Source organism: Enhydra lutris, unplaced genomic scaffold (genome assembly GCF_002288905.1).
Source record: "Enhydra lutris kenyoni isolate GAN:26980312 unplaced genomic scaffold, ASM228890v2 scaffoldscaffold6, whole genome shotgun sequence".
Classification (NCBI taxonomy): Eukaryota; Metazoa; Chordata; class Mammalia; order Carnivora; family Mustelidae; genus Enhydra; species Enhydra lutris.
In genome coordinates, this window is record NW_019154090.1 from 1,551,757 (window position 1) to 1,575,178 (window position 23,422).

The 23,422-nt window shown below is 59.3% G+C and overlaps 1 protein-coding gene across 2 annotated transcripts; it reads right to left on the reverse strand.

Moving 5' to 3' along the window:
• Nucleotides 1–8,512: 8,512 nt before the first annotated feature.
• On the reverse strand, nucleotides 8,513–22,232 carry LOC111141497 (mitochondrial ribosome associated GTPase 2). Of its 2 annotated transcripts, none has more exons than XM_022494101.1 (7): nucleotides 22,222–22,232; nucleotides 14,892–15,071; nucleotides 13,219–13,366; nucleotides 12,491–12,606; nucleotides 11,754–11,972; nucleotides 11,349–11,487; nucleotides 8,513–10,708 (listed from the first exon to the last, which is right to left on the reverse strand). In XM_022494101.1, exons 2-7 carry the CDS (start codon nucleotides 15,063–15,065, stop codon nucleotides 10,335–10,337), a joined length of 1,170 nt encoding a protein of 389 aa, XP_022349809.1. In that variant the 5' UTR covers nucleotides 15,066–15,071; nucleotides 22,222–22,232; the 3' UTR covers nucleotides 8,513–10,334. The 2 variants fall into 2 exon arrangements, with proteins under 2 accessions (XP_022349809.1, XP_022349810.1); XM_022494102.1 differs by lacking the exon at nucleotides 22,222–22,232 and adding an exon at nucleotides 15,415–15,420.
• Nucleotides 22,233–23,422: the final 1,190 nt, after the last annotated feature.

A 23,422-nucleotide genomic window follows, 5' to 3' on the forward strand; every position in this document is an offset into this window, starting at 1 on the left:
TTATTTATTTATTTGACAGACAGAGATCACAAGTGGACAGAGAGGCAGGCAGAGAGAGAGGAGGAAGCAGGCTCCCTGCGGAGCAGAAAGCCCGATGTGGGGCTCGATCCCAGGACGCTGGGATCATGACCTGAGCCGAAGGCAGAGGCTTTAACCCACTGAGCCACCCAGGCGCCCCTAGGACCAGGGTTTTCATCTGTCTTGGCTGTGATCTTCTACCTGGGGAGCTTCCGGGAGGCGTGAGGACTAGAGCTGAGCTTGAGGGGTGGAGGGGAAGAGACGGGCCCCAGGAGGGAGGCACCTTGGATAGAGGACCGGCCCTAGGCAAAGGCCTGGAGGTGGGACTGAGGGCAACAGATGGGGACAGAGAGAAGACGATGCTGCCGGATGAGCGTGGGTCCGGGGAACAATCTGTCCCTGCAGCTTCCACCGAGGGGGCAGACGCTGGTCCCGCCCCAGGTGTTCAGAGTCCACTTGGAGAAGGGACAAGACCAGCACAACTTAAGAGAGATTCGAACTTGGGTGGGTAAGAAGCCACCTCCTCCAGGAAGCCTTCCTTCCTTTCCAGCCACTAGAGCCCTTCCTCCCTGACTTCACGTTCTCTCCCCACCACGTAGGCCCTGCTTCCGCAGGACTTCAGACAGAGCCTGTCTCGTGATGCTCTCTGACAGCCAGGCGCCACTCTCTCCACCCTCCAGACAGGTCAGCAAACTCTGCTTCTCACCACTGCAGAGCGAAGCTGTTCCCAGCAACATTTAAAAGCCTTTCTCCACCCCACAGCTCTATCTGCACCTTCATTTCCCCAAAGCCCCAGAAAATCTCCTCCAGAATCCTAACGTGGCATCGCTTTCCCTGCACCCTCTCTCTTTCCACCGCAAGGGACCCCTCTGGCCGTCCCTTTCCTGTCCCCCTCCTTAGTGGCCAGAGGGAGGGATGAGCCTGGAGGCTCCCCTCTGGGGGCCGAGCACCACCATGGGCAGAGGTCAGAGCGGGGGCAGCAGGAGAAGTGGTGGCAGAGACCGTGGGCATCACCGCCTGCAGGGCCCAGAGCTCAGCACGCCCTGCGGCACTGCCAGTGGCTGCCCTGCTGGCCCTGCAGGACCCGGCCTGGCCTCCTGCGGGTGTCCGTCCCTGCGGCCCAGAGCTGTCTGGGGAAGGACAAAGGAGCAGTTCTCTGCGGTGGTGGGCGCCTCCGTGCCAATGGCACAGCCAGAGCCTGGGCTGCCCCTCCGCCCAGCCCTGCTAAATGGCTACAAATTGGAGGATAAAAGCTCAGGCTTTCAAGCAATTTTGTCTTCAATCTCTGGAAACTGCCGCTCCCCAGCTCCTGCATGAGGATGGAGGAGGAGAGAAGAAAGACACTGAGTCTATTGGGCCCGAGTCCTGCAGCAAACAAACATGCCCAGGGGGCCTTTCTCCTCGGATTGGATGCGCTGCGGGGAGAGACAGAGCCAGTGGGCCCAGGGCAAAAGCGGCAGCTTCTGTGGGGGGCCACCCACACCAGCAGCTGTTGTTTATTGAGCACCTACTGTGTGCCAGGCCCTGGGAGGCCGACCCACAGCCAGCTGATGAGCGGGTCCATTCCCACGGGGTATCAGAGGGACGGGGGGAGAGGAGGGGTGGCCTGGCTCATTAGGAAGGTGGGGTGGGCCTGTGTGAGGAGGTGACATTTCACTCGTTCATCTTGCAAATATTCGTGGACCCCAGCATTGGGGTGCTCCACGAGGCAGTGGGGACCAAGCCTGGGGCCCCAAGGAAGAGCCCGCAGGAGAAGCAGTGCCCTGGTTCTGGGCATATGCTGGGTGAGGGTCCCCCCAGGCTGGGATGAAGACTCCACGTTTTCAGGGCGCCATGCTGGCACAGCCCATCTTTCTACAAAAGGCCAGGTTACCCAATGTTTCCTTTGGGGGGGCCAGGGCCACAACAAGGGATGGCTGGGGCCTCTCAGGCAGGCCTCTGGAGCTCTGCCATGTGGGGCAGCCGTGGGGCTATCTGTCCTCCTCCACCCCCATCCCATGCTCAAGCTCGTGGCTGGGCTCGTGGGTGCAAAGAACCTTTCCGCCAGCACTTGCTGCGGCACCCTCTGACCTCACAGGCCGCCCACGAGGGGCACTCACATTCCCCACTCAGCAGATGCTGGAGCTGGGGCTCCAGAGGCTGGGAGGCTCACCCTCAACCCAGCAGGCAGTAGGGGCTAGGACTCCATCCCTCCATGCCACTGGGTTCTCCCCTGGGCAGCACGGGGACAGTGCTGCCTAGAAGGGGTCCTGGGACCTCAGCTCGCACGTACAAAGCATGTACTGAGCATCGGCTGTCTGTTCTCTGCTGGGCACGCATGAGGAGCCGGGAAAGTCACCCCCGCCAAGCCAGCAAGTAAGGGAGAGAAGGGAGAGGAGGCAAGGTGGGCTGTGGAACTGGCAGTCCCAATGCCCAGTTGTCCAGGCCAGGCAGGAAGCGTGTTTGGAGGGAAACTGAAACCTGGGGAAGGAGACTGCCCCAGCCTGCCCCGCGGGTCTGTGTGGAGGCTGGGACTGAGGCCAGGTATCCCACGGGAGCACCTAGCCCTCTCTCCTTCCTGCCCCAGGCGTAGCTGGCCTGGTGGCCTCCAAGGCTGTCCCCTCCCAGGCTGTCCCCTGGAGGGAGCACAGCTGGTGAGGCCAAGGCAGAGGTAAGCCTCATCAAAAGCTGGGAAGAGGCTGCTTCCTGGTGCCCTTGTCTGAGTGCCTAGATCCAACCGTACCTAAAGCCAAAACCCGGACCTTTCTGTTTCAAGAGTCACCAAACACCCTTTCCTTTGTATAGCTGCCACAAGATAGGGTTTTGCTGTGTGATGGAAAATGTCTTGTCCAGCAATAGTTGGCCCAGACCGACATCCCTCTGTCTCGGGGGCAAAAGATCATTCCTGCCGTGTGAGGCCTGTGTCTCTGATTAATAAAAAGTGGGGAAGGGAGTTAATTACTTAGTAACATAATAACTGCTTGTTTGTATTGGTTATGGGTAGGAAAGCAATCTTCCAACTCATTGGGCTCTGAGGGTAGAAAAGTCAGGAGGCTGAGGCCACCTGCCTGTGACATCCTTCCTGTCCGTGGGGTGCCACGCAGGGACCTGACCTGGCCCTCTGCTTGGCCTTAGATCTATTCACCAGGGCGCTCTGGCTGGCATTCAGCACCCTGTCCCGAGGGAAGCAGGCAGCTCGCTGTGAAATCTGGTGGGAATTTCTCAGAAGAGCACAAACATACAGGAGCACCCTCTTCTCTGGGGGGGGATCCATCGCAGACCCCGTGGACCCCGGAAGCCGAGGGCAGAGCCGCGCCCGCACACACCGTGCGCTCCTCTCCGCTCACACGCACACGCGGTCAGGTGTCAGTGATGAACGGGGCACAGCGAGGGAGTGTCAGGAACCATGGATGCCACAGGACAGCTGTCACCATGTGCAGTGACAAAAGTTGTGTGAATGTGGCCTCTGGCTCTGGAAACGCCTTCTTGTTCTGTGCTCACCCTCCTGTGACGATGGGATGAAATGACGTGAGCCATGCGGGCAGGGGATGAGCGGGAGGGAGCACCTGACCTTCTGCCCATGTGTCCGTGGGACCCTGTCACTGAGACCGTGGGTGAGGGGGCACAGCTGTATCCTTCAAAAGAAAAGGAGAAGGAGAAAGGAGAAGACGCTTTTGGGTGTAAGGAGAGGAGGTGGCGAATGGCACTGGGCTGAAAACGCATCTGTGACACTCCAAAGTCACACCAGTTTCCAAATTCAAACATGACAAATTTCGTGATCTTTAAATGCTTCCACTTTAAATGATGATGATCTTTGGAGAGTCCAGGAAACACTGGCTCCTAGCTGAGGTGGAGGAGCTGGACCAGCTCAGTGGATGGGGAAGGGCCTGCCTTCTGCCCTCTGCCCTGGGACACAGTCTGGGCTGCTTCCCCAGCTTGGCAGAACCATATATTCCTGGGAAGCCAGGAGGGTGGGAGGGCGGGCCAGCTGTTTCTTCACTGGCCCCTCCCTGGTGCCCCCAGGGTCCATTGGCTTTCTTTGTCAGCTGAGGCTCTGCTCTGCCCCAGTGCCACCAATCCATTAATTCATACTAAACTGTGAGGGACTGACTCTTCCAGGGAAAAGTGGGGAGTTACATTTTAACAGAGGGCGGGGCGCCTGGGTGGCTCAGTGGGTTAAGTCTCTGCCTTCGGCTGCTGTCACCATCTCAGGGTCCCGGAATCAAGCCCCGCGTCGGGCTCTCTGCTCAGCAGGGAGCCTGCCTCCCCCTCTCTCTGCCCGCCTCTCTGCCTACTTGTGATCTCTGTCAAATAAATAAATATACTCTTTTAAAAACTACAATTTAACAGAGGACAATCTTTAGTCAAGTCCAAGTGAGTCCAACCCCAGCGCAGGTGTTTCAGAGACAAGCACACAATGACCAGCTGAAGGAATGTTGTCAGTGAACTTTCCTGAGCTCCTGCTACCTGCTGGGCCTTGAACCAGACACTGAATTCACCAAGGACTCCAGATCTATCCAGCTGGGGGCTCAGAGCCCTTGGACGAAGCCCTCCCCCTCCCCCAATGGGGCAGTGGTTCTGTGAAGGCCACCAGGCTATGGGGACCTATTGGGGTCACACGGATATTTCCTGGGATCCGAACTGGGCCCTTTGAGATGCCCCCTTCGGTCAGCTGGCACTGGGGCGGGCCTAGGATGGCTCCTCAGAGGCACGTGGGAAGGTGTCCACTGTCTCTGGGGTCTGTTTCTGTGGGTGGCTGCTGCTGAGGCCGCCTCAAACACACCAGGGGGCAGCTGGTTGGGAGTGGCTAGCTGGGGCTGTCCTGACGTAGGTAGGGCCGGGAAGTAACTTAGAGCATGCGATTCTGGGGTGGGGCATGGCCTGTTGGGGGAGTTTTCTGGCCACCCTCCCCACCTGGGGCCTCCCCTGGCCTTGGTCATCTGAGCACCTGTCCCTGGGGCTGCAGGGGGACTCCCTGAAGGAACTGTCAGGCAGAGGGAGACTTCCATACCCCACAGAGAGAGCAGAGTGTGAGCTCGGCTGGTCTCGGCCACCGTGGGCAGTGTGGGGGCCAGAAGTGGGTGGGCGGCCATGAGGTGGGGGCTCTGCACCTGCCTCGGGCCCCAGCTACAGGCCTGCAGCCAACCTCCTGCCTGCCGGGGGTGCCCCTCTACGGGTTGGAAGAAGGCAGTGCCCTCAGTCAGGGAGTGGGGGAGACTGCAGGGGTGCCCCTGCTCCCCTGCAGCCCTGGGCCATCCTCTCCCTGGCCAGGCCCAGCCCAGCCCTCCAGCCCTTCCCCCAGCCCCCCCCCCCCCCCCCCGCCCCCGCTTCCCCTTGGGGCAGGCAGATAAAAGGCAGGAGCTGTTATCTGGATTTCAGATTCGTAACAAACAGTGCTTTTGTGGTAGTGCGCACAGTTCTTTGTTGTGGATCTGAAATTCAAATCACATCTGGCAACCCTCCCTGTCCTTCTCACAGACACTGTGGTGGAGGGGATGCGGGGGAGGGTTCCGCTCTAAGGAGCCACCTGACTCCATGGAAAGGACTAAGTGCTTGGGTGGGGGGTCTGGAGGGTGTGGGCCCTTGGCCTGGACCCCTGGATATGCTGCCTGGAGTACTCTGGGTGGGGCTGAAGTGAACAAGCTTAAGGCCCCCAGGCCAGGCCAGTGGTGACCCTGCTGCCCTGGGCCTTACTGTCCCCACTGCACGGATGAGGGAACCCGGGCTGGGGGTGGGGTAGCACAATCCCCTCCCCTCCACCTCCAGCAGGGGCCTTACTGCACATACCCCCAGAGCCGAGTGTCACAGGTACAGTAAAGATCATGGTCAAGGCAAAAATCAGTAATTTCCTGGCCCTGGGGGAAATACCGGTACCCGTCAATTTTCTGCGAAGACCTTCTCAGAAACCAAATGATCGCAAGCCGGAGACTAGCCAAGCACCCCATCTGCGGCCTCCAAGGCCCCGAGGCAGCGCTGGCTGTGCCCTGTGAGTTTGGGGGCCTGTGGATTGTGGGATCACAAAGTATGTGTGGGCAGGGTCACGGTGACTCCCCATAGCCTGTGTGGCCCTGCATACACTGGACCAGGGGGCCTGGGGGCCCCCCGTCCTATCTGGCTTTCTTGATACAGCCCTTTCAGAAGCAGCCTTGGGTGGCCCTGACCGTCCGAGCCCACGCGGCAGTGATGAGAGTATGAATGCCGCCGGCAACGTCCACCCGCCCCGAGGACCCCGTGCATGGACCCATTTACCCTCACGGTGCACGTGCGTGGTGTCCTGGATTCGGGAAGCACATTCCCTGCAGAAGCCTGACACCCAGGGGTGTGCGGGCTGCAGGCGGATCCATTATGTTCTATTAACCTTATGCGTGTCTGCTTTCAACAAGCATTTATCAGGCGTGACAGCGTGGTGACAGTCTGGGCACTCAGGGGTGATGTAGGCCCGATCCCACAGAGCTGGTCTTGAGAGCGGCCGCTTCTCCAGTCTTTTCTGTTTTGATGTCCCTTCTGAGGTTGGGGACTCGCACGCAACTGTAGAAGCAACAGAGACTGCACGTGTCCTCCGTCCGGTTTCCCCACGGGCGCCTCGCAGAGCGGCTGGGCGGGGCCCCACCAGGACATGGGCATCGCCACGACCCACGGACTCCCGTGTCACCTGCACTCGCTTGTGTGCGAGTGCAACGGCACATCTGGGGGGGGGGCTGAGATAATTCTGCTATTGTGGTCAAATACACATAAAATGGACCCTTTAGCCCGTTTCTAAGCATGCTGGCTGGCTGACACCAAACGAGCCGTGCCACGCTCCTGCACTGCCCTCAAGCTCCCCGTCTTCATTGTCCCAAACTACAGTCTGTCACCCCTGAAACATTCAGTTCTTCAAGCTCTGAATCTGTAGAGATTCATGTGGCCATAGTCGAGGCAGGACGGCTGTCACCAAGGCCCCGTGCCAGCCTCAGTGCCCCGAGCACCAGCAGCCGGGCCCCACCTCCACGGGGCTTCTGGAGGGCCGTCAAGGTGCAACCCCACACGCGGCCTTGGGGGGAGGGCACAGCGCCCGTGTGTCGCTGAGCAAAGCTGTCCACTCGGTAGCCTCTGATTACTGGCCCCGACACGACTTACCTGAACTAACATCGCCCAGCGTCTGAGCCCTCAGGCCTCTGGGCACTGGCCCGGCCGTGAGACACAGCCCCGGCCAAAGAGGCATTTTTGGTCAAGGAGGCTACGTGGGGGGCAGGAGTGGCCGCACAGCGTCAGGCAGCCACACTAGTGGAGACACGCTGCTCGTGCCCATGGTGGGCCCCAGTAGGCAGGCTGGTTTTGGTCGGGTGGATGGGAAGGTCTCCCCAGTGTCGTGGAGGACGTTTATGGGGCACTGGGCTCTCAGAGAGCAGCCCCACAACGGCCTCCATCGGGAGTGCTCGTCGTGGGGTGCAGCGGGGGAGGATGGGGGCTTTGCTCCGAGGGAGGGTTTCTGATGTGTGGGGAGAGGGAGGGACCCGGGCACATTATGGAAATGTACAAAACCTCAGAGTTAGAAGGGGCGCTCTCCACTCTGCTGTGTAACCGGCACCAGCCCCCCCTCCCCCAGTCACACACACCGGAATCTCAGGGTAGGACCACAGTGGGACCGTCTTCGGAAACAGTGTCTTTTCAGATGGAATTAAAGATCTCGAAATTATATCATCCTGGCTTAGTGTGTACCTCAAGTCCAACGACCGGTGTCCTTGTAAGACGGGGGAGGCGGCAGCCCTGCTCCCGGCCCCACGGCATCTTGGCTGCCTGCCACTGAGCCCAAGGCCGTGGCCCCGCGATGGGCGACGGGCGAGCTAGGTGCTCTGAGGGCTCCAGGCCCTCCAACCCCACTGCCAGGAGATCAGCGTCTCTAGGCACCTGGACAGAGAAGACCCAAGGAGGGCTCATTCCGCACCTTTGCAACAAACCGGTGCATACTCCCTCCCGCAAGCCACTCCACATTCCTGGCATGAAGCAACCGTGTGTGGCTCAGACCCGTGGATGGTGCCGTGGGGGCTTGTTCTGGCCTCGGTGGCGCGTGCCGTCCAGCTGGAGCTTGGCTGTATGCAGGGCGCTGGCAGGGTCGCGTGGGCCCAGTCCCCGCACTCTGCAGGTCAGCCCCGGCTGATAGCAGGGACGGACCCCACTCTCACAGGACACGGTGGGCCAGGCAGCAGAGCTGGGGTCGTCTGCGGTCACACAACAGTGTCCTCTGGCCTTCTGCTTTGCGGCCGGATTTACACGTGCTTGCCACGTTGGGTTTCCAGCGCAGGGTGGGCAATGCGCCCGTTTTCCAGGCCTTGACCACACCGGGAAACAGGGGTGTCCATCTGCTCCTACCAAGAGCCCTACTGCCATGTGAGGAAAGGCACGAGGAGGGGCTGGGCCTCCATGAAGACAAAGGGAGGCCAGCAGGGCAGGGCCTACCTCTCGGGGTGGGGGTGGGGCGGGGACAGGGCTGAGGGCAGGGCTGGTGATGTGCCCTCGGGAGCTGTGCAGGAGCCTAAGGCTTGTCCTCTGGAGCAAGTGGACGCAGGAGCCGGGGAAATCGGGGTGCCATGCCTTAGGGCTTAAAAACGGGGGAATGCGGGAAATGCTGCCTCCTGCGGCTCAGGTCCCCATCTTCACACCCACTTCCAGAAAGGCCGCGAAGAGCCGGGTGACAGCCACCTCGACAGGTGGGAGTACAGCAAGGGAGGGAGACACTGGGGGGCAGCCTGCGTGGTACAGCAGACTGGAGGGGCACAGGGAAGGAAACGCCCACTGGAGCCCGAGCGTCTGCAAGACGGAACGGACAGGAAGGGACAGACGTCGGGACAGAAACAAATATCCAGGTGGAGAGAAAACGAGGCAAGTAGACCCAGGCTGGAGGTCAGCTCCAAGAAAAGTGAGGGGCGGGACAGGGGTTCATGCGCCACGCATCACAGCGCCTGCGCGGCCGGCCGGAGTGGCAGTGCGGGAGAGTGGAGTCCCCGAGCCGAGGGCGGTGTCAACAGGCGGTGCCTCAGGCAGATACACGGAGCTACGGCTCAGGCCTCAGTGGCCCCTGCGGACATGGCTGGAAGCGGCGGCACTGGTGGGGCTGGGACGGGAGGGGAGGTGGCGCCCAGGCCTCCGCTGCTCAGCGAATCTTCCCGCCAAACACGTGCCTTTAACTAAAAGAAACTCACCATGTACACAACATCAGACACCATCCCTTTCTTCACTCCATAAATACTGAGCAGTGCCTCAGCTGGGTCTGGTCCTGAGGCTGCTGGGGGCACAGGCGAGCGCAGGACAGACACAGGGAGGCCCCCAGTGTCGCCCCCCGGGTGCAGCACCGGCGTGGGGCCGGCTGGAGATGAAAGGCCACGATAATTAACACGGCTCTACGAAATCCTTTGTGGCGGCCCCAGAAAGAGCAAAGAGATTGCAAAATCCATCTCTGGTTTCTAGAACACAAGGCCTTCGGAAATTATAAGACATTAAATAAAGCTTCAGGCAAAGGATTCTCGTTCTAGTTGCAGATTTGACGGTAGATCAAAACGGAACGGCTCCTGAAAGCTCGGGCACAAGCTTCTTGTCTGAGGCAGGCCCAGCCCCCAGCACGCTCGCAGCTGGCAGCAAGGACCCGGGGGCAAATCCCCAAAGGGCCCAAGGCCCCTTCCCCTGGTTACCCCTGGTCCCCAACCACACCGTCTCTTAAGGGCCCCCAGGGACACGCCTGAAGCCGCAGACTTATGTGGGGACATGCGCCTGGGTCTTCAGCTAATGACTCGCACGGCCCCGGTCGGATATTGGGTGCGTTCAGTCGTGAAGCCAACGGCTCCTGCACAGAGCAGCCAAGTCCGGGAACAACACGGGAGGCGTCGCCCCTACTGCGTTGCTCAGACAGGGGCATCTGAGAAGAGCCTTGCGGCTGGGAAGGCTCCCTGTCCAAGCGTCCTCATGTCCCCTCCGTAGGGCGGACGGCCTCTGGGACCGCGGCCAGCACTGGCGAGGACAGTGTCAGGGATCCGGAGTCGGTGCCTCCCGTGCGGGGTCCCGCATGCAGGTAAGGGTTCGGCCCCACCAAGTCCGGCGGCTCAGCTGCAAGGCCACGGGCTCCTCGCCACTTAGAGGTACTGAGGAAGGGCGGGGAGCCCAGCGCAGCTGGTCAGCACGCTGGCAGGTGCAGGAGGCCCCAGCGGGGAGCAGATCAGCAGGAGGCGCACACGTCCCACACGTACGAGGTCCTGGCCCGCTGGCTGGGGAGGGAGCACCAGGGACAGCGCAAGGCAAAGCAGCAACTTTCTTATCTCCACCCAGAGCCGCGTCAGGGTGGTCACTGTTGGGCGATGGCCTGGTGGCTACCAGCGGAGCTCGGCACCCACGTGCCGGCTGTGGAGCTCCTGCAGGCGCAGCAGCAGCGCCTCCAAGTTCTCCCCAGTTGCGGCCGACAGGGCGATGACGCCCGGGCCCAGGCAGGCGCGCAGCTGGGGCAGAGCTGCTCGGGCCTGCGGGAGGTCGATCTTATTCGCCACGACCACATGCGGTCGCTCGGACAGGCCAGCTTCATATTTCTCCAGCTCGAACTTCAGGTCCTCCACCTGCGTCCACGGCTCCGGCTCCGACAGATCCACGATGAACAGGAGGAATGGGCAGCGCTCGATGTGCCTGAGGAAGGCGCTCCCCAGGCCCCGGTTCTGGTGCGCGCCCTGGATGATGCCCGGGATGTCGGCCACTGCAGGGCACACAGAACAGAGGGGCTGCGGGGACAGGCCCGGCTCCCTGTGGGCCCCGCGCGCCGCGCCTTGAAGGGGATGCGGTCAGGCCACCCACCGCCCCAGGCACTTGTGCTCTCAGCTCTGCGGGGGCACCGATGGGTGTGGGTGACAGGCCGGCTGGCTTCACGAGGAATACTTAACACGGGCCAGCCTCTGGCTTTAGAAATGATTCAGAAAAGGGGGAAATGCTGCCTGTTAACTTAAGAACCGGATTCCCGGTGGCGAGTCAGAGCACTCCGCCGATCTAAGGTGCCGTAGGAGCAGCCCGAGCGGCAGCTTACTATTTTTAATGGGTACATTATCTTCTGGGAAAAAGTTTTCTTGTCTCAAAATGGTACAGGGAAGCTTTTCGAGTCACATGTCGTCTCCACAACAGAGGCTGGGAGACCAGAGGAGGCGGGACTTCCACCGGTTTGAAAGCGACACATGGGTTCTGAACCCAGCCAGCAGAGGGCTGGGGGTCGGTGGGTTTGCCAGAACTACGAGAGCTGAAACGAGGAGAGACAGTGCTCCATCTTGGGTGGGAAGCTCTGAATTACATAATTCGTGCTCGGGTGCCATCTCAGGCCAACCTCAGGCAGAACCCTGGAGCTCTACCTGCTATCTGCTGGTGGTCCTCACAGTGAACAATCCCGACGTGGGGCTTTAGAGTGGTGAACGGGTAGGAAGCCACAGCAGGTCTCGCGTTCGAAATGGCCCGGAGGAGGGAGGACTTCCCAGCATTGGGGAACCCAACCTGGAGCAAAGGCAAACCCACCTTGTCACCTCAGGGCCCGTGCCTGGCCGAGGTCGGGGAGCAGGGACACGTCAGAGTGTGGGCTCCTGAGTGCGCACCCAGGGCCTCCCTGGGAGGGGCGGTGCCACCAAGCTGTCCCTCATGTCCAGGCTGGAGGCACGTGCCGGCACCAGGGCCGGACTTCCTCTTGCTCTGTTGCCGAAATGCCGCCTCCTCCCCTCCAGATGATACCCACCATTCCTCCTCCCCCTCCAGATGATACCCACCATTCCAGCGTGGGCCATCGTCTTGAGCTCCAGGAAGAGGACGCGTTCTTGACCGGGCCGCCCCGGGGTGTAAGTCACAGGTGCGCGGTTCTCATTGGCCAGGAAAAAGCGGTTACCTTTTCCTCCTGCCCCGCCCAGAGCAGCAATGTACTCCTCACCTGGGCGCGACAGGTCAGCCACGGCTTCCTTTCCCTCCTTCACTAACGTGCCCACTGGGACCTGAAAATAAAGTGCTTACAGGAGAGCAAACACGTGGGGCAGAGCGCTCCGAGTGCCTGTGTCCACGTTTGGAAGAAGGGCGCGTGGCAGAGGGGCGGGGACACCACTAGGTCCCCCCTTTGCAGAGCTCTGAAGCACCAGGAAAAGGTCCCAGCCTTCAAAAGGACTTTATGAGGCTGTGACACCCCCTGCAGACGGCATAAATGGCTTTTTGAAATAGTGTTTCTCAAACATTAGGGTGGATGGGAGCTTTTGAAAAACACTTGGCTAATCCGAGAGGAGCCAAGTCTCCACTCCCAGAGATGCCCTGGGAGGGTGAGGATAGACTAACAGTGGGCTCCTGGGGTCTTGCCCTTAATACTATAATTTCATGATTTTTGAACAGGTCATACATGCACATGGGATAAAGTGAGCACCAAGCGTCACCCCAGGGCTTTGCTTCATGGAGGGCAGCTGCGTGGCCAAGACAGGGGGGCCCTGGGAGGCAGGCGGGGCGGGCTCTGCAGCCTTCGGCTCACCAGGACGTAGAGGGGGGCGCCGCTGCGCCCGAAGCAGTTCTTCCTGCCACCGGACTCTCCGTGGAAACCCTGGTACCGAGATAGCACCGAGGACAGCGACTTGACTTGCCGGTCAGCTGTGACATAGAGCAAGGACCTTCACCATCCTTGGGTTAAAAGCACAACCATCTGTACACTATCCATTTAAGGACACAGGGAACGCACAGGGAACCATGGCGTGAAGTCACGGCACAAGTGACCCAACTGGCAATGTGATTTTTTTTTTTAGAAAGCAAAAGTTCTCATTTTAAGAAAACACCATTTCTGGAAAAGTCAGACTTTGCCACGATACCATCATCAGAGTACCAGCAGTCGCACTTGATCGTGTCGTGACCGCTGACTACGTCGCCGCCTTACCCACCGCTCGTCCCCACAGCGTTCCGCGTAATCAAGAGCCTCCCAGCGCATTCGGGGCGAGTGACGCGGACCCTGCCCTTTGCCTTCCGGCCTAGCGCTAGAGTCCCTGAGCGTAAATGAGCTTTGTGTTCTGAAATTTAACATCACCCACCACTGAAACTGGTTTAAGGAACTTTTAAAATGTGAACATCCGTATAATGTCACCAAAATGGTGTCCGTCCGGCGGTTCTTGAATTCAAATTTGCATGAGGATGAGAAGGAGGGGGAAAGGCCCCGCCCCAAAGGTGAGCGGACACAGCGCTCCTCCCCCAATGGCCCCTTGCAGCACGTGCCTCTCAGGACGACGTGGCCACCGTTGCCTCCGTCGCCACCATCTGGGCCTCCAAACTCCTTCCGGGGCTCGCTATGGAAGCAGCTCACCCCGTCGCCGCCACGGCCCCCGCAGACGAGCACTCGGCGGTGGTCCACGAAATGTCTCTTCTGCAGGGAGCACAGCGAGCCCGGTCATTACCCACGCTGCAATCCCTCCAGGGACCGAGCAGAGTGCGAAATGTACCTTTTGTATCTGTGGCAGGTTTTAAAACGAGAAGTTAATGATACTAAATTGCTAATTTCACCTACGATGCAAGTGTGAGAAAGTTTCCACAAGTCACTACTGTTTGTAGGCAAACGTGGGTCAACGCGCTGGAAGCGAAAACTGGACAACAGGTAGGAAAGGCAGGCTGAGGAGGTCAGGAGCTACTGGGATCCTCCTTAATAAAGCATCTTTCCATCCTTCCTCAAATAGTCACTGAACAAGAACGTTACAGAAACACCAGGTTTTTGCTCCTGGAAAGACGCAATAATGGACGGAGTCCTGGGGGACAAGCGGCTTCTAACTCAGGAGCTGACTGCGGAGGGCCGTGCCCACAGCAGCGGTGCGCACAGAACTGCTCTCGGAGCAAGCTTTTCTCTGGGCTCCTCAGGGAGGCACACTCTAGCTACAGGATGAGGACTGACGAACTGGGTTCACATTTAAAAAACACGAGCTCATCCTACGAGAAGGTCAGCTCTCCGAGGCGCCTGGGTTCCAGGGGCCAGGCTGTGACCGCTAGCGAGCCCACCCACCGGCTGCACGCGTGGGCACGGACAGCCCCTCTGCCAGGACCCAGCATGTTGGCATTTCTAACCACTACTCCATAAGCAGATTTAAAAAAAAAAACACACAAGTATTTTAAGATTCTCTGGCACCACCACATGGAAAAAACACGAATTACTATTTCAAAAACTCAATGTCTAATTTTGTTATATGCCAACATCATCAACATCAACCCGATGGGAAAAAAGCACAACTGGTGAGCATTTTAGGGGAGGAAAAGCTTGGATTGAATTTTTACCATCTGGGGAAGAGATGAGACCCCTAAGGAACACTGAGCCACGTGGCCGGCAAACACGGCCGCGGCGAGCAGGGAGGTGTCTACGGGGAGACGCTGTTTGCCCTGATAATGCTTAGCGGAGCCCCCTCCCCCCTTCAGGAGAAAGTGAAGGGTCGTAAACACTTATTTTCTTGAATTTAATCAAAGATCATTCATGTTTTCAATACAAGGTTGTGATAAACAACAAACACCAGGTAAGGCTTAAAGAACTATGAAACTAAAGGCCTAGCCCTCCCCTCCCCAGATCTTTTAAATTAAGAAATGGCCACACATCCTTGAGAATGTACCTAGCACCCAAGTCAGACACGCAGGCGAGTGCTGAAGAAGCGTGCGTGCGCCCCTCCCAGCTGAAGGGACGGAACATGGCTGAAGCTTCTGGAGCCTCTGGTACTCGCCCTGGTCTTCGCAGGGTTCACGAGAACTGGGGGCTCGGGGCACACAGGCTCTCATCCCACTCCCGCACATTCAGGAAGCTGAATGTGTCCCCTCCGTCATACACTCAGAACGAGCCGGATGCCGAAAACTCAAAACAACGCCCTTTGCTTTCTTGGGGGTGTGTGGCAGGTGTCCTTCAAGGTCAGAAGCCTCACCAGTTTTTTCTCGGAGAGCAGTTTCTTCCCGGGGGGTTCCCGGTGCTTGGAGTGGTCCCCACAGCTGTCTGAGAGCAGCCTGGGAGAAGGGGGCCACAGCCGGACCTGAGTCCAGCGCCCCACGCCGCCAGGCACAGTCCTCGGTCCTAGTGCGAGAAGCCTCGAAGGCACCATGGCGTCCTAACAAAAATGAAATCGGCAAAGTCAGACACTTGGTTTCAAGGTGCGGCCGGAGGAACGCAAGGCCAGGCCCTGCGCGGCGCGGTCTCCCGCTGTGGTGCGGAAACACACCAGCGGGCCGAGGGCCAGGACGTCCTCCGTCTCTCACCGCTTTGAGCTGAGCCGGCAAAGCTCGCCTGCCCTCATCAGCCTGTCACCTGGGAGCAAGACGACCATGTAAACTGTTAAATCTCCTCTAACAGCAGATATGCACGCTCCTTTGTGTGTTTCCAAATATCTGATCAATGAAAACATCAACCAAAAAATCTGAGCCTCAAATAAAAACTTCTTAAAAATAAAACACCTGGGGGCGCCTGGGTGGCTCAGTGGGTTAAGCCGCTGCCTTCCGCTCAGGTCATGATCTCAGGGTCCTGGGATCGAGCCCGCATCGGGCTCTCTGCTCGGCGGGGAGCCTGCTTCCTCCTCTCTCTGCCTGCCTCTCTGCCTGCTTGTGATCTCTCTCTGTCGGATAAATAAATAAAATCTTAAAAAAAAAATAAATAAAACACCCAATTACTCAAACATTAGTGGGTTAGTTTGTACCACTTAAAACCAGCTGAACGGGAAGGTGGTGAGAATACCGAGTATGGAGTGTGGCTGTGATTCCCCCTTCGCCCCTCCCCCCCCCCGTGTGAGCCAAGGGGCACCCTTCCGTGTGCGGCCCCACCCTGTGCATCTGTCAGGGGACAGGGCTGGGAGGACAGGCCAGTTAATGCCCAGCAGGCCGCCCATGTGCATGCTGAGTCAACGTGAGCCACTTCTCCTTAACCAGCTGCTCACACCGTTACCTGTTCATTCAACAGCCCATAATAGCTACACATCCCACAGGTGCCAAGGACAGATGGGAGGCAGTCCGGGGCCTGGCCCTCCAGGGGGCAACACCCCTTCTCCCTTTGCTGTGAGTGCCTGATACCCACCCACTCTCAGGCATCTCTGCTGTGTGGGCATTTCCATAAAAGAAAACCGGGTAGGCTTTCCTCCCGTTTCTAGGTGTGAAACGTACGTGCAGGTAGGAATATAAATGTACGTGTAATATTTAAAAAGTCATTATAAAGCCACTACGTGTTTAACACAGCAGAAGAACAGAATTCGGTTTTCCTTAGACGTCCCTCATGCGCCTCCTGCTCCACATCTCACGTTCTGCCTGTTAGTGGAACATCCTTTGTGGGAATTGTTTCTCTTAGCAAGGCACTAAAAAATTTGGTTCTCATTTGGAAACAATCACAGTTACGGAAAAGTGGGAGTTTGGGGGGGTGGGGGAAGGGCTCTTTTCTTCCCGAAACACCTGCAGGGAAGCTGCCAACCTTCCTCCCCCCGCCCCACCCCAGAACACCCCATGGGGGCTCCCTGTGCCCAAGGGCATCATCCCCTACGGAGCCGGGCGACCTCTGCAAACAGGCCACCAGCCGTGCTCACAGCCACCCCTCCGCAGGGGTCTTCAGCTTCTTCAGCCTGGAACGTTCTCCAGCCTTTCCTTGGCTCTCGTGTCCGCGACACCTGCACGGCCACAGGCCAGGCGTCTTTCGGCTTGTCTGTGTCCCCTTTGATGTCCACTCCCCTTGTGACAAGAATGTCCCGCAAGCCCCGTGGAGGACTTGGTTTCCTGCCGTGCTTTAAGCTCCAGCCCTCGGGGGTCCCTACCGACTCCCCTTGTCCTCCTAAGCTTCCTGTTTATTCATTCCCATGGGTTCGTGCTTCTTATTTTACTCAGTGAGCCCAACTCTGTGATTTATTTTTGATCTTCAAATGGTCTTCAGCTTGGCCAGAGCGGCAACCCATCAATCTCAGAGCACTTTCCTGCTTCGTGACACAAAATGTTCTGGGCTCGCTTCACACTCTCCCCAGGTGACCCGGGGCCAGCCTTGACTCAAGCAGCCCTAGTTGCTTCGGGTGGAGGATGGGATTCGGAAGCCCCCCGCCTGTGGCAGGCTGCTGGGGTGTTGCTGCCGGCAGGCTCAGCGGGCCGAGAGCAGACAAAGGTGCACACACCCACACACACAACCCCCCCCCCCCGCCTGCTATGCCCATCCCCTCAGCGGGAGTGCAGCAACTGCAGGAAACCATGAGTTCACACTATGCGCCTGATGCCACACCACAGGGCTCATGCTAGTTTTCGGTCTTGACCACCTCATTCTGACTGCCAGAATCCTGGCTTCCAACATCTTTGACATGTTTGTTTGTTGGCTCAGTCCCCATCGTAGCCAAACCTTCCCCCGCAGGGATACCCTCCTATTATCGTGCTATAAGTGCACTGTTTTAAAGCAAACTTTTACTTGGGCATTATTGTATGTATGTGAGAGCGCGTGGAGTGCGTAGCATGTGCCTCTGTGCAGGAGTGGGGCAGAGGGAGAGAATCCCAAGCAGGTTCCATGCCCAGCGTGGAACCTGACGCAGGACTTGATCTCAAGACCCTTGAGATCATGACCTGAGCCAAAACCAAGAGTCGGATGCTTACTGGACTGAGCCACCCAGGCGCCCCTATCTGGTAATGATTTTAGATTCACAAAAACGTGAAAGATACTCCCATACACCTCTTAGCTGGTTTCCCCTAGTATCAGCATCCTACATGACCTGGGTACGTTTGTCCAAACTAAAAAACCAGCTTGGGTACTTTCATTAAACTCCAGATGGCATTTGAATTTCACCAGCTTCCCCACTAACATTGCTTTCTCTTTTCCAGAGCCAGATCCAGGACCCCATGCAGCATGAAGCCATCCTGGAATGCTGTGTTTAGAGTCCCGAAAGGGCCCCGCGCCCAGCTTCACACACCTGGTGACAACACCTTTCAGGAGGGGAAGTGAAACACGACAGGCTCAGATGGTGGAAAAGCAGACATCACTGCCAATCTATCCGCTTTACCAGAAATGCTGGAGAAAGTTCTCCAGGTGAAGAAAAATGGCACCAGAGGGAAATCCGGATCTTTAGGAATGGGGGGCGGCAACAGAAACTGAACGCACAAGACCACCTCCTTTTCTTTTAACTTTATTTTTTTAAAGACTTATTTTATTTAAAAGCGAGTGAGAGCGCCCGAGGGGAGGGGCAGGAGGAGAGAGACTCTCAAGCAGACCCCCACTGAGTGCAGAGCCTGATGTGGGCCCAATCCCAGGACCCTGAAATCACAACCTGAGCCGGAATCAAGAGTCGACGCTTAACTGACGGAGCCCCCAGGCGCCCCCCAGATTAAATATTATAGCAAGAAAGACTGAATTATAGTATCACCCTGATTTATAGTATCATGGGTGTTTAATGCAGGCAGAGGTCCTACACGTGAAAGTGTAGGATCAGGACGGAACCGCAGGGATTGTGTTTGGGTGCGAACCGCCTGCATTTCGATGGCGTGGCGCGGTCCGGGCGCTAAGCCGGCGAGGACAGGCTGGAGCGGCCGGCGCGCAGTACAGAGCCGGCCACGGGGCCGCTGAGCAGATGACGGGGCGCCTGGAAACCACTCCGACGGCTCCGAAGGACGGGCTAACAGAACAAAGAAAGATGGGACGGGCAACAGTACAAGAGTGTGCTCCGACCTAACCAGGTAAGGGAAGACGTCCGAGCACGACACACAGCCGCTCGCCAGGGAAGCCAAGCAGCTACAGCTGCGCACGACGGCACTTCCAAGTACATCAAGCAAAATCTGACAGAGTTAAAGGGAGAAACAAACCATCCCACAAGGACAGGAGGGATGTCGGTGCCGTTTTCTCTGGAAGTGATAAAGGAGCTCAAAACTGAACAACTGAACCACCAAAAGCAGTGAAGATGCCAACGGCCTGAACACGGGCCCCCACACTGCGGGTCCGACCGCACAGAGCGGACGCCCATCCGTGGGGAAGGCGGGCGCCGCCAGCTGTGCAGGTGGGTACAGAGTGTCCTCCAACCGCAACAGAACTGCGGCCGGTGAGGGCCAAGAACCCAAGGAAACCCCGACGACACGGAGATCAGACAACACTGCTGCGCGCAATCCAGCAGGTAAAAGACGACCCCGAGCAAGAAACGAGAGACTATCCTGACCGGCACGGGAAGGAGAGCACAGGGACCGTAGTCTCCGGGACGCTCGGAGCTCTGGGTGCTCACACCAGCAAAGAAGCGGGACCTAAACCCAGGAGCTGGGATCAGGAAACCCGAGAAGAGCAAGCGGAAGGAAGGACACAATGAAGAGCCAAACAAGCAGGACCGAACGCCAACGGAGACGGACAGGACCCGCCGGACAGCTCCCGAGAGCGGACAAACCTCCCGTCAGACCCATCAAGAAAACAGCGAACACACATCACCAATGTCAGGAATTTAAAACACGTTTCACAACACACCGTACAGATGCGGAAAGGGTGAGAGAACCCCACGGAGGCATTTTCTTGAAAACGCAACTTACCAAGTAAACACAGAAAGAAACAGGAAATCGAACAGCTCCGCACCTACCAAAAAAAGTGAAACTTACGGGAGAACACTCCCAGACCGCGCGCTGGACTCCCCCGCTTCCCTCGCAGATTCTAGAGCGCATTCAGGCAAGAAATGGAGAAATAAGGAGCCACCTTACAGAGCTTCCTCAGAAAATGGAAGTGAGGTCACCACCCAGCTCACTGTACAAGGCCCATGGGACCCCAAACTGAAGCCGGTACTACCGACGAAGAAACTCGACAGCCCAGCACCCCTGGTGCACACAGATGTGGGGTCCTTCAGGGACAGGTGTCCGGTTGAGCCCAGGCCATGCCAGGGCCAAGGAGGCAGACTCCTGGAACTCAGGCTTCCCCCAGCAGGTCTGACCCCACCTCCCGCTGGCAATCAACACGTGTGACAGGAGCCAAGGCCATTCACGACCGGGAAAATGAAATGCTGCAGCAGCTGAGGAACAGGCGGAAACACCTCCAAACTGAGATGGGGCATCCACCAAAGGCCGACGCGGCTGTCACGCTGCCTGGAGACTGACCTGTTACCCCGAGACAGAGAAAGGACCACTATGCTCCCCCTTCTATGCAACCCGGTTTTGTAAACACTGCAGTAACAGCTGAAAAAAGGGGGGAGCTAGGCAGAAAATGACTGTTTCCACAGAAAATCCCAAGAAAAATCTACAGAATGATGATTAAAACGATTTAACCAAGGCCGCAGGTTACACAGTTAATACACAAAAACCCCTTGCGTTCTTACACACTCCCAGTGAACAACTGGAAGAGAACATTAGAAAACAATCTGAGGGGCTCCTGGGTGGCTCAGTGGGTTAAGCCCCTGCCTTCAGCTCGGGCCATGATCTCGGGGTCCCGGGATCGAGTCTTGTATCGGGCTCCCTGTCCAGCGGGGAGCCTGCTTTCCCTCTCTCTGCCTGCCTCTCTGCCTACTTGTGATCTCTGTCTCTGTCAAATAAATAAAATATTTTAAAAGAAAGAAAGAAAGAAAGAAAAGAGCCGCACTCACAGTCAGGAGCACTGCGCGCGTAAGCTCCCCACAAACGAGCTGAACAATCAGCATTCGAGACCTCCACCTCACTACCTGCAAAATGCTGATCTGAGTATTTTTAGGATGACCTCACTGGGTGCTCATAACACCCCTGTAAGGACGGACTTTCACTCCCCCCGCCCTGCAGATGAGGACGTGGAGGGACTCACCCGCGGCCTGACCCATCAGATGGGGCGGCAGGAGAGGAGTGAGAAACAAGTAAAGGGAAAAGACAACTCAGCCCTCACGTGTACCAGCGCACCCACAGCTCAGGCCCCTGCAGAGCCACACGGCCCACCCGGCTGCCACGGCCGGCCGGCACAGGGCTCCGCCGTGAAATCGGGGACACCGAGCACACAGGAGGTCATCCCCGTAGAGCCAGCCAGAGACCTGAGCTCCAAATCCCGCGCAACTGGAAGTGCTTCCTCCTTGCCGCCCTTCCGACCGTGTGTGGAAAGGCCCGCTGAAGGCGGAGGCGCAGGGCTCCCCGCTGCCAAGCCCGCAAGCGTGACTTGGATTCCCACTGCTGCTCCGTCTGTTTTCCTTGTAAAGCGGGCACTGCCCAGTGCGGCAGCCCCAGCCGCCCGCGGCCACCACGTTTAAACTCATCACAAACTAAAAAACATAAAAATCCTGTCCCTCGGTTACACACGCCGGGTGTCAAGCGTTCACGGCCACACGTGGCCGGCGGGTCGCACACGCGACATGTGCAGCACAGCAGGAAGTCCCACCGGACAGCGCTGGTCCGCCCCGTGGAAGGGAGAAAAGCTGGAACGCCCCCCGCAGCACCCGTCTGCCGGGCCTGTTCCGCGGAGACAAGGGCCAGAGCGCGGAGACAGCCGGTCCAGGTCCAGCGGGCTCCACGATTACAGGGCGGGGCTTTCAAAGTGCCGGGAAGGGCTGTCAGGGTGGCTGGGCGGCTTCGGGACCTGCTTCCCGATCTCAGCGCGGGTCTGGTCTCCTGGTCGCCGCGGTCAGGCCCCGCCGCGGGCTCCGCGCTGCGTGTAAAGCGGCTCGAAAGTCGGCAGCAAGTACACGTGCTGGGGAGGCGCGCAGCGGCCGGGGCCGGGGCCCCACCTTCGCCCGAGCGTCTCGGGTCCGTGAAGAGCGAAGCTCCGTCCTACGGGTCCGCAGAAGGCAGCGTCTGCCCGAGCTGCCAGCCCGCCCGTCCCAGCGGCGCAGGGAGCAGCCGGGGCGCTACGCGAGGTCCGGCCCGAGCGAAAGCGCGGAGCCTGCCGCGGGCCTGCGCTCGCCCGCCCCCGCCTCGACCGCAGCGCCCGCGGGCCGGGCCGGCGGGGGCGCCCCGGGCTCGCACGCGCGGAGGGACGCCGTGCTCCGCCCCGCCGGATCGGCCCGCGCCGGAAAAGGCCTCCTCGAGCCGCGGCCGCAGGACAGCCGCAGGGAGCGGCACAGGCCCCCGGCCGCGTCCCTCCGCTCAGCGCGCGCCTCGAGGAGCCGGCCGGGCGCGAGCCGCCTCCCCGCACGCCGCCGCCGCCACAGGCCACCGCGCGGCCGCCGACTTCCGCGCGCCGGAAGGCTCCTTACACGCCCGCGCGCGGGACTCCACGCCGCCGCCCCGCCACCTGCGCCCGAGCCCCCCCCGCGGCGCTCCCGGGCCGCGCCCCCGCCTCCTCAGCGCCAGGTCCCGAAGCCCTCCTGCGCTCCCCGGGGCGGCGCCCACGCCCGCACTCACCTCTTCGGAAGGCTGCGTCACTTCCGGGGTCTGGACCGGGACCGTGAGGTCACTTCCGGTGCTGGACCCGCCCCCGGCACGGCCGCGCCTGCGCAGGGCCGGCCCAGCGCGCGTGAGCGGAAGACGCGGCCAAGCCCCGCCCACGCTTTTGGACCCGAGCGGGGTCGCTTTTCCTCTATCTGTGAGGAGGCGAAGGATTGGAGGTACCGGATCTCCCGGGTCAGACACACGCCTGCCACTCGGGTCAGGCGACCGCCTCCCCCGTCAGACCGTGGCCGCCCCCATCAGAAAGACACCCGCAGCTCTCCCCCGACACCCCGCCAGCCGCCTCCCCGGTCAGACAGCCGCTGCTCCGGACAGACACCCACCTCCCCCCTCAGACAGCCAGCCGGCTCCCCTGTCAGACACACACCTGCCTCCCCCATCAGGCACCGGCTGTCTCTGTCAGACAGCTCCCTTCCCCGTCAGACACCTGCCTCCTCCATCAGACACCAGCCCTCCCTGTCAGACAGCTGCCACTATCATCGGACACACACCCACCTCCCCCGTCAGACACCAGCTGTCCACGTCAGACAGACGCCTGCCTCCATCAGATACCGGCTGTCTCCGTCAGACAGACAGCCTCCGCCCGCATCCGACACTGGCTGCACCCATCAGACAGACACCCACCTGCTCCACCAGACATCCGCTGTCCCTGTCAGACACTTGCCTCCCCCCTCAGACAGCCATTGCTGTCACACACCCACCTTCCCTATCAGACACCTGCCTCCCCCACCAGACACCAGCTGTCCCTGCCAGACAGACGCCCCCGCAGACAGACACCTGCCACCCCCCTCAGACAGCCATTGCCATCGCACACCTGCCTCCCCCATCAGACAGACATCTGCCTCCATCAGACACTGGCTGTCCCTGTCAGACAGACACCCACCTCCCCCACCAGACATCAGCTGTTCCTGACAGACACCTGCCTCCCCTGTCAGATAGCCACTGCCCCCGTCAGACACCAGCTGTCCCTGTCAGACATCTGCTGCCTGTCGTCAGACACACATCCGTCACCCCCATGAGACACCTGTTAACCCCATCAGACACTGGCTGTCAGACAGTCGCCGCCATCGTCAGACACACACCCACCTCCGCTATCAGACAAACACCCACCTCCCCCATCAGACACTGGCTGTCCTTGTTAGGCACCTGCTGCCCC

Excerpts from the sequence above, each read along its gene's own strand:
- LOC111141497 (XM_022494101.1), bottom strand. The coding sequence starts at position 15,065 with ATGGTGCCTTCGAGGCTTCTCGCACTAGGACCGAGGACTGTGCCTGGC. Across the intron at positions 11,488-11,753 it reads CGATGGCCCACGCTGGAATG|GTTGGGTTCCCCAATGCTGG; the intron begins GTGGGTATCATC and ends CCTTTGCTCCAG. Across the intron at positions 10,709-11,348 it reads GGACCACCAGCAGATAGCAG|TGGCCGACATCCCGGGCATC; the intron begins GTAGAGCTCCAG and ends TGTGCCCTGCAG.